The 13,483-nt window shown below is 34.9% G+C and overlaps 2 protein-coding genes and 1 long non-coding RNA gene across 4 annotated transcripts in view; 1 reads left to right on the forward strand and 2 right to left on the reverse strand.

Moving 5' to 3' along the window:
• The window catches only part of LOC111390002 (DEAD-box ATP-dependent RNA helicase 8-like), a 15,214-nt gene extending 11,821 nt beyond the window's left edge, over nt 1–3,393 (reverse strand). Inside the window, exons 1-5 of one of the 2 annotated variants that reach the window (XM_023014988.1) lie at nt 2,976–3,393; nt 2,689–2,869; nt 1,729–1,817; nt 1,579–1,652; nt 1,386–1,496 (exon numbers count right to left, since the gene is read on the reverse strand). In XM_023014988.1, coding sequence (XP_022870756.1) covers nt 1,418–1,496; nt 1,579–1,652; nt 1,729–1,817; nt 2,689–2,869; nt 2,976–3,266 — 714 coding nt within the window. In that variant the 5' untranslated portion in view covers nt 3,267–3,393 and the 3' untranslated portion in view covers nt 1,386–1,417. Of the gene's footprint in view, nt 1–1,379; nt 1,497–1,578; nt 1,653–1,728; nt 1,818–2,688; nt 2,870–2,975 lie in introns of both variants that reach the window. The other variant, XM_023014989.1, reaches the window with a different exon arrangement.
• LOC111389998 (DEAD-box ATP-dependent RNA helicase 6-like) overlaps nt 1–7,801 on the reverse strand; it is an 8,993-nt gene extending 1,192 nt beyond the window's left edge. The window contains exons 1-9 of the mRNA XM_023014985.1: nt 7,507–7,801; nt 7,274–7,353; nt 6,884–7,145; nt 6,137–6,375; nt 5,158–5,409; nt 4,871–5,051; nt 3,911–3,999; nt 3,761–3,834; nt 3,565–3,675 (exon numbers count right to left, since the gene is read on the reverse strand). Of these exons, the coding sequence (XP_022870753.1) occupies nt 3,597–3,675; nt 3,761–3,834; nt 3,911–3,999; nt 4,871–5,051; nt 5,158–5,409; nt 6,137–6,375; nt 6,884–7,145; nt 7,274–7,353; nt 7,507–7,801 (1,551 nt within the window). The 3' untranslated portion in view covers nt 3,565–3,596. The remainder of the gene's footprint in view (nt 1–3,564; nt 3,676–3,760; nt 3,835–3,910; nt 4,000–4,870; nt 5,052–5,157; nt 5,410–6,136; nt 6,376–6,883; nt 7,146–7,273; nt 7,354–7,506) is intronic.
• A 3,343-nt stretch (nt 7,802–11,144) lies between these two features.
• On the forward strand, nt 11,145–13,351 carry LOC111390004. Its single transcript, XR_002701834.1, has 3 exons — nt 11,145–11,670; nt 12,683–12,778; nt 13,333–13,351. It is a non-coding gene; the product is annotated as an uncharacterized LOC111390004 (long non-coding RNA).
• The last annotated feature ends 132 nt before the right edge of the window (nt 13,352–13,483 follow it).

A 13,483-nucleotide genomic window follows, 5' to 3' on the forward strand; every position in this document is an offset into this window, starting at 1 on the left:
AGGGCGGTTTTTGGACAGCAGGTATCAACTTTAACGTGTAAGTATATATTTGCTAAAACATTATGGGAACTTCCCAACACCATGTCTAAACAATGTATTAAAACTGAAACTGCCAAACAACTACATTTTATAAAGCAAAACAAATCAACCGAAGTTAAATGCAGTGGAAAGACTCAGAAGCATCCAAGCTATAAAGTGCTCAAGTGTCCCAATAATATTTCCCACGGAAAGCAATACTACATAGTAGATACAATGTTTAAAAATGATAAACTACGTACCAAGGCATTTTACATCTCTGAGGGGAAGCTTACCTCAAGACAGAACAATAAAATAATTCAAAAGAATACAAAAATATGCTAAAGAATAACAAAATACAAAAATATGCTCATTGAAAACCATAATAAAACTAATTATCAATATTAAAAGTTTAACTTGCAAATGAATATAAAATAGATCGATATGATAAAAATAATAAGCTCTCAAATTAGTAATCACGTATCAAAGTGACTACTAGTAGAGACAACTAAAAAATTTCTCATATTGATATTATCACCACTAATATGATCTTTAAGGAAAATCATTGACATCACCATCCTTGTCACTGGGCACTTAGTTGATCCCCATTACTTCTAAAATACATTTTTCTCTTTTAATTTCAACCACACACATTCTGCAATAAAATAATATTACACGCAAACCCAAAATTTTTCTTTATTTTTTAACCACATATTCTCCATCAAATCACTATTCTAAAATGCAATTTTGGAGAATAATGGGGCTCAAACAGGCTAGAAGTTTCTTCTTATTCATTGCTATCGTCCTCCCTCTTTTTTTTTTTCTTTTCGTATAGACAGAAAAGGAAAATAAAAGAACCTAAAACATATTAGGCTATAAAGAAATGACTAAAATATCTAAAGCTATTAATTGGAGGTCTGGACAATGCAAGATATGCAGGCAAAACCTTAAGTCACCTTGAACCTCACAAAATGACATTTGAAGTGTGGATTTTGAGGCATTTTATGAAAGCCACCGTGAGACAGGATTCAAAGCGTAAGCCTCTAATAGCATTTTTAAACAATGGTTAGTTATCACCATTCTTCCACGATACCATTTCGAATAAGTTACGAGATATTTTAAAGAAAATTACTATAATCCGAAATTAGAAATGAGGAATCGATAATTCAATGAAAAGATTTTACTCAACTCAACCAAGGAGGTAATTGATTCTCAACAAAGTAATTGTAACATAAATGAACATGCACATAAAAATAAAAAACCTTAAATTGCATGACTTCAAATATAAGTGCATTTATACCTGATTTGCAGAAAACCTGAAAATAAATGCTAACAAATAAATATGCATATATGACATGACTCACCATTACCTTTCGACAATGAACAGGAGTTGTCACCACAATTAACGACAATATATAGCCTGATCTATATGTGGAGGGATCTGCTTGATCTCTGTTCCAAGTTCTTGTTCAATCCTATACCTGAAAGATGCGAGTATGAAAATCATAACAATTCCACAAATGAAGTAATATTCTGTCAATGAAAAACAGAATGACAGCATACAAATTGAAGCGGTCTTCATATGTTATCAAATTCACAGCTAACCCAAGATGTCCAAACCTTCCAGATCGTCCAACCTACACGACAGTATTGTTGTCCATGAGAAAATAGCACAGCAGCGTGAATGGTAAAATGGCATAAAATTTAACATACCCTGTGTAAATATGTCTCTGAGTTCTTTGGAAAATCAAAATTGATAACGACATTGACTGCTTGGATATCTATACCTCTCGTGAATAGATCTGCAATAGATTGCATAAGGAAGATAATGCATAAGGAAGATAAAATAATTATTGCAATAAAGGATATAGGATACTGTTTAACGAGAAATACAATTTTATTGGATGAGAGTAGAATCAAAATGCAGGCAAAAGTCATGTCCTTCCTTTCTCCTCCATCTAATAAGTGGTTAGGAGAAATGCAGCATCCTTCATTTAAGAACACGAATTCAATGAATGCTTCACAAGGAAAAATGTACACACAAAAATAGCAAATGTAGGACTGCAGGAGCGATCACCTAATAATTACCTATGCGGGAATACAAAAAACTACCTATTAAAAAATATACAATCAACGTTAGTCAAGTTACAGTTAACGTAATTGGATTATTTTAGAAATGGCAGCGATGAAACTAATAAAATGCATTCCTTCATCAATTTAAGCGCATTTTTGTTACTAGGAAAAAATCAAGAAAGCCCTCGCATTGAAAGCCTAAAAGTTGGTAGCATGTCACTTCACCAAATGCTTCAAAAATAGCACATGCCTAAGAAACTTTTCAACTAGTGCCCCTCTACATTTCCTTGCTGTTATATTAAAACATTCAAGATTAACTTGTCTATTTACTCTTACAACACGCACTAATTGTTCACAATCTGCACCAACTTGGAGGAAAATACATATCCTACTTTCATCACAACCAACCACGTGTAATATTAACATTTCCCCACTGAATCCAATTGTCGCAAGCAGGGCACAATAAATCTAGGAGACTAATATATGAACCATTATTGTTAAGAACCGTGGGCATAATCGAACAAGTTGAGCATTGCATACTCATCTGAGAACAAATGTCCATGTAAAAGCACAGTTGTTGCAAGAAGATGGAGATCATACCTGTGCAAACAAGATTCCTACAGGCACCATTGCGGAAGTCATGAAAAACTCTGTTGCGATGATCTTGAAGCATCTTAGCGTGAATGTAGAAACAAGAATAGCCAAGCTCCGTGATTTTCTTGGCAAGAAGTTCTACTCGATTCACAGAATTGCAGAAAATAATAGATTGGTTTATTTGAAGCTGCAGGCAAAAAATTTACACGTATATAATCTCCAAAACAGATTTTCCATGGAGAAAACCACAATGCATCATCCACAAGACAGTCATTCTCAACAAGAGTTCTAACCTTCGAAAAGAGAGTATTGAGGCAGTGAACTTTCTGTCTTTCTTCAACAAATGCATAATACTGTGTTATACCCTTGAGAGTTAGCTCATCCATAAGGTTGATGACATAAGGCTTCCGCAGGTATCTATCTTTGAAATCTTTCACCGTGACAGGAAACGTAGCAGAGAACATTAAGATCTGACGGTTTGAAGGCAAAAAACGAATTAACTGCTCGATGGAAGGTTGGAACTCCGGTGACAAAAGCTTATCAGCCTGAAAGACAGTGGTAGAAACAGGATGAAGTTTACCCATCAATAATCACTTCTTCACAAAGCCAGAACCAAATAAAAAAAGATCATCGTAAAATCAGATGTCCACAATCTGCCACGTGGTTTGGAATGCCATGACTCTACAAAAGTCAATTCTGCTAATTCAACCTTGGACCTTGGGCATCAATCAATGGCAAGTAACATAAATGAACATGCACATAAAAATAAAAAACCTTAAATTGCATGACTTCAAATATAAGTGCATTTATACCTGATTTGCAGAAAACCTGAAAATAAATGCTAACAAATAAATATGCATATATGACATGACTCACCATTACCTTTCGACAATGAACAGGAGTTGTCACCACAATTAACGACAATATATAGCCTGATCTATATGTGGAGGGATCTGCTTGATCTCTGTCCCAAGTTCTTGTTCAATCCTATACCTGAAAGATTCGAGTAGGAAAATCATATAATAATCTCCAAAAATGAAGTAATATTGTATCACTGAAAAATAGAATAACAGCATACAAATTGAAACGGTCTTCATAGGTTATCAGATTCACAGCTAACCCAAGATGTCCAAACCTTCCAGATCGTCCAACCTACACGACAGTATTGTTGTCCATGAGAAAATAGCACAGCAGCGTGAATGGTAAACTGGCATAAAATTTAACATACCCTGTGTAAATATGTCTCTGAGTTCTTTGGAAAATCAAAATTGATAACGACATTGACTGCTTGGATATCTATACCTCTCGTGAATAGATCTGCAATAGATTGCATAAGGAAGATAATGCATAAGGAAGATAAAATAATTATTGCAATAAAGGATATAGGATACTGTTTAACGAGAAATACAATTTTATTGGATGAGAGTAGAATCAAAATGCAGGCAAAAGTCATGTCCTTCCTTTCTCCTCCATCTAATAAGTGGTTAGGAGAAATGCAGCATCCTTCATTTAAGAACACGAATTCAATGAATGCTTCACAAGGAAAAATGTACACACAAAAATAGCAAATGTAGGACTGCAGGAGCGATCACCTAATAATTACCTATGCGGGAATACAAAAAACTACCTATTAAAAAATATACAATCAACGTTAGTCAAGTTACAGTTAACGTAATTGGATTATTTTAGAAATGGCAGCGATGAAACTAATAAAATGCATTCCTTCATCAATTTAAGCGCATTTTTGTTACTAGGAAAAAATCAAGAAAGCCCTCGCATTGAAAGCCTAAAAGTTGGTAGCATGTCACTTCACCAAATGCTTCAAAAATAGCACATGCCTAAGAAACTTTTCAACTAGTGCCCCTCTACATTTCCTTGCTGTTATATTAAAACATTCAAGATTAACTTGTCTATTTACTCTTACAACACGCACTAATTGTTCACAATCTGCACCAACTTGGAGGAAAATACATATCCTACTTTCATCACAACCAACCACGTGTAATATTAACATTTCCCCACTGAATCCAATTGTCGCAAGCAGGGCACAATAAATCTAGGAGACTAATATATGAACCATTATTGTTAAGAACCGTGGGCATAATCGAACAAGTTGAGCATTGCATACTCATCTGAGAACAAATGTCCATGTAAAAGCACAGTTGTTGCAAGAAGATGGAGATCATACCTGTGCAAACAAGATTCCTACAGGCACCATTGCGGAAGTCATGAAAAACTCTGTTGCGATGATCTTGAAGCATCTTAGCGTGAATGTAGAAACAAGAATAGCCAAGCTCCGTGATTTTCTTGGCAAGAAGTTCTACTCGATTCACAGAATTGCAGAAAATAATAGATTGGTTTATTTGAAGCTGCAGGCAAAAAATTTACACGTATATAATCTCCAAAACAGATTTTCCATGGAGAAAACCACAATGCATCATCCACAAGACAGTCATTCTCAACAAGAGTTCTAACCTTCGAAAAGAGAGTATTGAGGCAGTGAACTTTCTGTCTTTCTTCAACAAATGCATAATACTGTGTTATACCCTTGAGAGTTAGCTCATCCATAAGGTTGATGACATAAGGCTTCCGCAGGTATCTATCTTTGAAATCTTTCACCGTGACAGGAAACGTAGCAGAGAACATTAAGATCTGACGGTTTGAAGGCAAAAAACGAATTAACTGCTCGATGGAAGGTTGGAACTCCGGTGACAAAAGCTTATCAGCCTGAAAGACAGTGGTAGAAACAGGATGAAGTTTACCCATCAATAATCACTTCTTCACAAAGCCAGAACCAAATAAAAAAAGATCATCGTAAAATCAGATGTCCACAATCTGCCACGTGGTTTGGAATGCCATGACTCTACAAAAGTCAATTCTGCTAATTCAACCTTGGACCTTGGGCATCAATCAATGGCAATAGACCTTAAACAGCAACCAACAGAGGTGTAAATACTTACATTTTGAAGCAAAAAACTGTAACTATACAAACTAGTTCTCCAAATCCAACAGTATCCCTTGTCTATTCATAAGTTCTAGATAAATAACTCAAATCAAAATTCAAATAGCAGTAACATCTAGTGCTGCTATCATTTGTTCAGCAAGTAGAAATTCTAAACAGCTCATCTCACACATTTCACGAAAAAAATTAATATCTTCCTAAAGTAATAATACGTCCAGCATCCCCCCCCCCCCCCCCCCCCCCCCCCCCCCCCGCCCCCCCCCGCCGCCACCAGAGTTAAACCGAGGGGAAGGGGAGGGGAGGGGTTGGTGGTGCTGAAGAAATGGAAACTAGTAAGGAATGCTTCCAGCCTCCCAATAACAAATACTGATAAAAGAACAATAACATTTCACTTCTAATTTGATTGACTCATCCTCAAAAAAAAAAAATAGATAGATAAATAAAATAGAGAGCTAATTGCGAAAATAAAGATATATCAAAACATTTTCATACCTCATCCATCACAAGCATAGAGCAATCTTTCAAAACGCAAACACCCTTATTAGCAAGATCAAGGATTCTCCCTGGAGTTCCAACAAGCAAGTGAACTGGTTGATACAAACGCATTATGTCATCTCTTAAGCTAGTTCCACCAGTTGTAACCATGACTTGAACTTTTAGATGCTTCCCAAGCTCTTTGCAAACTTGTGATGTCTGAAGAGCTAATTCTCGTGTTGGGACAAGAATAACAACTGCAATAGTGCAAATTGGAAAGATGCAATATTAGAACTGAATAATTTAAAAACTGATCGTAGCAAAGATATAACTGGAGCCAATAAATGAGAAAAGGTCAAACTGAGAAATTAATTGTCTAGAAGTTCACTCAGATACTGCATTAATGAGTATATGTGATGTAAATGACTAAGAGCAATCTTGTAACTATCCGTATCTGCTATCCCAAATAAACATCTTCATATGATTTTTTAAAAGGATATCATGTAATGGCATAACTGAGTCGACTCTAACTTGGGAAAAAAATAGTGGTAGCAACTATCACTAATTCATTTATCTTAAACTCAATTTCAGCTCTCAATAAGCTCTCATTTTCACAAGAAAAAAAAAAAAAGAATTAATTTGCACCCATTCTTGAATTTGAATCAATTCTTCTTCCCTGACATTCTTCTGTTAAAGAAGTCAAATTCGACAAGGTAGGGTATAGAGATGCCATATTCACAAGAAGTATCAAATAAATAAGGAAACCTTGAATAACATTGTTATCTTGGTCAATTTTCTCCAGGGCAGGAACGCAAAAGGCAGCAGTTTTCCCAGTTCCATTTTTTGCCCTAGCCAAGATATCACTTCCAGTGAGAGCAATTGGAATACTCTCCTCCTGAATTGGAGAAGGTCTCTCAAATCCCTTCTCATATATTCCCATAAGCAGCTCGCGCTTCAAAAAGTAGTCTTCAAATTCATTTCCTTTAGTAGCTGTTACATCCTGCAAGGCAAATAGTAATAGTAAATGCTAATATGGCCACATATCCAAACAAATGATAGTCTAAAACATTGTGGAAAGACTGGTTGTGCTTCTCAAAATCTTAGCAGTTGATGCACATAAATTCACAGCTATAAGAACAAACAATTGGCAAGTACAAAACACAAATTAGAACCCAAATAATCTTCATTGAGATCCGATGAACTATATTCTGCAGGCAATTTAGTTAATAAATTAACTATGCAGACAACAAGATAAATAAGCAAGCAGGATGCCAGGATCTACTTGTCTTAGACAAAATGCTGCATGCGGATAGCCAGCTGTCATAAACATCTAGACTCAATTCTCTCTCTTATTCTCAGCATGACATCTGCTACACACTTCCATTAACCAGCCACCAAAGGAAGCAAAAGAAAGGTTAACAAATCGACAAACGTTACAAAGAAAATTGATGAACATTCTGAAGCCAGCCTGGATCCCGTGGATAGCCAGCTGTCATAAACATCTAGACTCAATATCTCTCTCTTATTCTCAGCATGACATCTGCTACACACTTCCATTAACCAGCCACCAAAGGAAGCAAAAGAAAGGTTAACAAATCGACAAACGTTACAAAGAAAATTGATGAACATTCTGAAGCCAGCCTGGATCCAGAGTATCGACAGCTGTCCAAGTCCAAAATACATCGGAAACAAACACATTATGACATGTACATAACACGGACATACGTGTTCCAACAAGATTTCCAACATTTTGCTAATTTTTGGCAATCCAAGGACAAGCATTATGATGCAAAACAGATTAAAATGGTTATTTTACAAAGAAGTACAACGTGAAAGCCACTTTGCTTTCAGAAAAGGCCAAAAACAGGGAAAATGTCTAAAAGAAGGATAGGTGACCTAAACTAAACATGGCATCAGACAACTGCAAAGTATTAGATTTCATTAGACCTTTCAATAGAGATAACTCTGGATTGAAAAGAATGGCAAAAAGGCATTGACGTAAACCACATCAAGTTTGTTTAGTAGACTTAGTTTCCTTTTGTTGTTGAACCTACACATCCTCCTCTAATTAATTTAATATGTATTTTTTTCCCCTCTTCTAAGAGCTATCCAATTCAAAAAGCAGTAAACCACTAAAATGCTGCTTATTCATTCACCATTGTGACTAGGTTTAAATCTTGGCTTGAGTTTTCCAAATAATCAATTAAATAAACGTGAAATTTATTTGTGTTAGGGTACATGAAAGACCACTTCATCAAGCTTGATCGACCACCAAATTTAGAAAAGATACATTTAACTATCCAAAATAAGAGATAAGACCTTTGATTTAGACCTAATGCATTAACTTGAAATTTAGGCGAAAATATTTATTAAATACTCAATCAATCCTATCTATAGGAGTACAATTAGGGATGGCAATTTGAACCGTCAAAATCGAAAACAGCGGTTAACCGAACCGAATGGGGCGAAAAAAATCGAACCAATGGTGCAATGGGGCGGATATAGTTTTTATTTTTATGAACCGGTTCGTGTCGGTGCGGGTATGGTATTTACACCGTCGAACCAAAACCGAACCGATTACCGCTTTAAAAAAAAAAAAAAAAAAAAAAAATTTGATTATTGAGCTTTACACTACTTTTCTATCTAGCCCAAAACAAAATCCCTCCATTACATCTAAATGACTCAGCCGGCCAACCCACTTACCATTAGCCCATAATAATAGCATTAGTATAACCGTATATAAATGCAAACCCTACTCTCCACAGACCACAAACTCAAGCACAGCTCCTTTTATTGTTAATTTTTTTCTATTATGGGTAGAAAATTCTACTTCTTCTTCATACTCTAGAGCTTGTGCAACGTTTAGCGAGAAGGAAGCTGACGAAGAGGTGAATTTTTTTTTTATTTAAATCTTAGTTAAGACTATTCTAGAATAGGTAGTATCGTTTTATTCTCTACTTAAATTTCTTATTTACTATATATGAATCAACTTTAAGTGTTGATCTACACTAGTAAGACTTGTGGGGAAGAATGAATCAAGTAACTTCGATGCACAACAATTAAGAATGAAGGAAAAATTTAGTATTGTTAAATTTATAAGATTGTTTATTAAATTTGTATTTTACAATTGAAATTTTGGATAATGTTTGCATTTTCGTTTTGAATATTGTGTTTTTATTTTCATTGACTTTTTTCATAAATTGTTTTATATCAATTTGACAGATGAACCTAAAAAAAATAATTTATTTTCGTGGTTATTAATCGAACCGAACCGTGCCGAACCAAACGGAATCAAACCGATTTACATGGTTATGGTGCGGTTATAGTATGGTCCAAAAATTGGTGGTGCGGTAATGATTTTGGCCGAACCGACCCATAACCGAACCGTTGCCAACCCTAAGTACAATCCTTGTAATAGAAGGCAATAAAAAGGAAAGAATATAAATCATATACAAAAATGAATAATATTAATTCCTAATTAGACTAACATATAAGCTAGAAAGAAATATTTCCATAACTCATATTCTAACTCTCCCTCTCAAGTTAGTGTGTCGATATCTCACGTGCTCAACTTAAATGATGATGTATAGAATAGCCCGCTATTTTAAAACCGTTACTCGACCCTGATTGCAACTCCAAGTATTAAAAACCTCCCATTCTCTACTGGTTCCAATCGTCCCCTTAGTTATATTGTCTTGCACGACGTATTACTTAAGATACACGAATACCATAAAATCATCACCAAAAGATGGAAACTCATGCACAAATAGCATGCACAAGAGGGAGCAAAATCTTCAAAAACAGCAAAGCCCTTCATACACATCAGCAAATAATCGACAAATAGAAAGCCAAAAACCTATCCCATTAACTAGAAGGCTTGCACACATAGCAAAAGCTACGAATGCACAATGAAAACTGAAAGGGGTAGACAGATCTTAGGTTTTCAAATGGGAGGGTCGACCACCACAAGAAGGTACTTCACCCTCTATATATATAGTCTCCGTGGAAAAATAGAGGTAGACAAGTCCAATCTGTCAAACCACTAAGGAGTACCAAAGGGCTGGTCAGCCAATACGAGAAGTCATGCATAACTGAAAAAAATTTCAGAGGGTGTCTAGCAGCAAGAACAGAAAATAATCCCGACCAAACAATTTGGTGAGCTAATATGAAGAGTCATGCATCACTGAATTTTAATCTCAAAACCACCAAAAGGTTAGAGGTAGTAGAAGGTCCAACAATATTTGTAGCAAAAAAAACTTTTGAATAGGAATCTAATATTTGATACTTCAAGAACCGACCAAAAACAACTCAATCACAACACCATAAAATCAATCCCGACCAAATAAATAGCATTCCAAGGGAACAGCAATCACACATAATTAGGATGATGGAGAGAGGTCTCTAGACCAACGAGGAGGTGAACTACGGTTATACTAAAGCTTATGAATCAATTTGTCACGGATAGAGACATCACGGACTTTCTCTACTTTGAAATTTTAGATAATCTAAGTTTTTCAAAAGTTCATCGACTAATATGCAAGATTCTAAAACCTTAGGGGCCAACATTCATAAATTTGAAAGCTCAGGGGCTAATATGCAAGATTTTGAAACCTCAAGGATCAAGTTGCATAATTGGTAAACTTCAAAATTACAATTTTTAAAAATAGAGGAGAATAATTTCTGAAATATTTACTACCCACAATCAAATTAATGAAGGCAGTCTAAATAACTAGAAGAAGCTGAAAAATAACCATAACAAGCATCAACCTAAATAAAGCCCGTGCTTAGGCTCAATTTTAATTTTAATGCATTTTTCTCTTTCCTTTTTTCAACTACATATTTTTCAATAAATTATTCTTATATGTAAATCCAAAACTTCTCATTTTTTAAACACATGTTTTCCAAAAAAAAAAAATTATTATATCAAAATACATATTCCCGTAATTTAATTTTAATGGAGCCCAAACAAGTTATTGAATTTTTTTGATAAAATCTTTTAAATATGAGTACCAATTTGTTATTTAACAATAATTAAAAAAATAGAATTTTACCAACCCTATTCGTGGTGCATTGAGAACATTACATAGCTTGTGAGTTTACATACATTGCATTCTCCTTTGTCTTAGTGAAATCATAAAGTAGACGTAGCTCTTGCACTGAAGAGTCAACCACACTAAATTTTGTGTTCTTGCTTTCTGTTTTCTTTTTTTCATATTATTATTGCTCTCGGTGATACATGATCAGCTCTTACTCTGTAATAGCGTGTACGGAGAAGAATTGAAGCTAGTTTCTCAGAAAGTAAACAACTTTCCAAACTAGTATATGATTATGAACAGTCTCTCCACTCCTTACTGTACGATATGAGATGGATGATGGAACATTCCTTACTGTATTCCTTACTGTTCTTTCTTTCCAGTTCACAGTCACTGGTGTTAAAGCATCTGGATAGTAATTGTTTAGTTATCTCGTAAGTTTTTATCTAACAAATTATAATTGCTAGCTACATCTCTTGCAGTGACGAACTGAACCTCAATCTGACTGAAGCTGCATGGGTGAGCCGACATTAAACTTGTTTAGTAAATTATGATTTAATTCCCTTTAAATTAATGTGTAGAGCAAATAACGATGACCCATTACTCTCATTGAAATGTTTGTCCCAAATTTTAATGAATTATACCATTATGAGAAATATCTTTTCATTGATTTTAGAATCACAGTGAAATGCCATTCTAGTCTCAAAACCACTTTAATATATGTTACTTACATGTGACTATATAGTCTCTTGTCTGTACTATTATGACTTGCAATCTGAGGAAGTAGCTGTTCTGTTGCGCCTTCATAAAAAAGATGTACTTTACTGTTAACTCCTCAAAATACATTACCAGTGGAATCAATTTTGACATTTTTAAACTGCGAAGCAGTAGTTCTATTGCTGTTTTATATGTTGTGATTCTCAAATCTCAAAGCATGATGCCCTTTGACCCAGTTGTTAATTAGGTTTCAGTCAGATTCGACAAGTTATGGGACCTAGCTATAACACATATACGTTCCATCCATTATGAAACCGAAGGCCTACACTAAAGCATCAAAACTCGCTATTGGGGCAGAACCCATGAGGTGCACCAAATCCAAATCAAGTTATGATTTCAAATAAGTAAATGGGCTTTGAGGCAAATAGTTAAGCTAAAAGAAAAAAGATTCTAACATAGAAGATACAAGAAGTTGAGCTCCCTCAGAAATGTTTGTTAAAACTAGATACTCTGAGATTTGTACTAGGTCATTCCCCAAGGGAATAAATAAACATTCAGTCAACACTACTTCACCTCCCAAGTTAAAAGAAACGGTAAAATAAAGGGGTTAATAATGCATGTCTATTGTTGTAAATAAGAGGCATAAGCTACATAGTAATGAACATATATACTATGTAACAGATCATATTCCCTTTATGGAATCCAAAAGTACAACGTATTGCTTGTGGGCTTGCACATAAAGAATTGAAGGCTTACAATGCATTTTCTTAGGGATGTGTGAGGGTAATATTTAAAATTTTATATATAATTTCAGGTCTCTGTCCTTCCTCCACTAGCTTCAGTTTTCGTTACAACAATTGCATCACAATTTGCAGACAACTTAATTTCCAAAGGGGTTGATACCACCATGGTAAGTTGAAGAGAGATGCTCATGAATATATTATTATTATTGTTATTATCTCCTCCTCCTCCTCCTCTTCTGTTGCTGTTGAACATATTATTTCTAGGAGCATGTTAGATTCTTTCGATATATGAACCTTTTACATTAGTTATATTCTTCTTTGACTTTGCATATTGGTTTTATAGTGTCATTGTTTGTTTTTTTACACCATGCTTGATTTGTAGAGACTTAGACCTTAAAGCAATACACTTAGAAAGAAAAATATTTGAAGTATTTAACTCTAAATGAGATTTAGTTTTATTTTTCTTCCTATTTGTTGTATGTGGCATGACCTAGTCTACGAGGACGGGGTTTAATAGATTAAACGAATAATCTGTATTTCTGAGAGCAATATATAATGTGATATAGGATAAATGAAAGCAAGAAAACAAACTAGGGGTTCACTCTCAATGTAAGAGCACGTCCACTAGGTGCCGCTACAGAGTTGCACTATATAGAAGAAGAGAAGTACAATGTATTTGTGGACTCACGCCTCTTTGTTTTCTCTATACAATGACGCACAGAAATGAGGGCTTTTACACCTTGTATATGAGAGGAAAGTATTATGGTAACCTAATACATGTGCTAATTTCCCAAAGCGCCCCTACAACACTTTTTGAAGTTTTTCTGAGAAGAGAAGTGTATAGGATATTAGGCGCTATGCATTAAACAAGG

Source organism: Olea europaea, unplaced genomic scaffold (genome assembly GCF_002742605.1).
Source record: "Olea europaea var. sylvestris unplaced genomic scaffold, O_europaea_v1 scaffold638, whole genome shotgun sequence".
NCBI classification, from domain to species: domain Eukaryota; kingdom Viridiplantae; phylum Streptophyta; class Magnoliopsida; order Lamiales; family Oleaceae; genus Olea; species Olea europaea.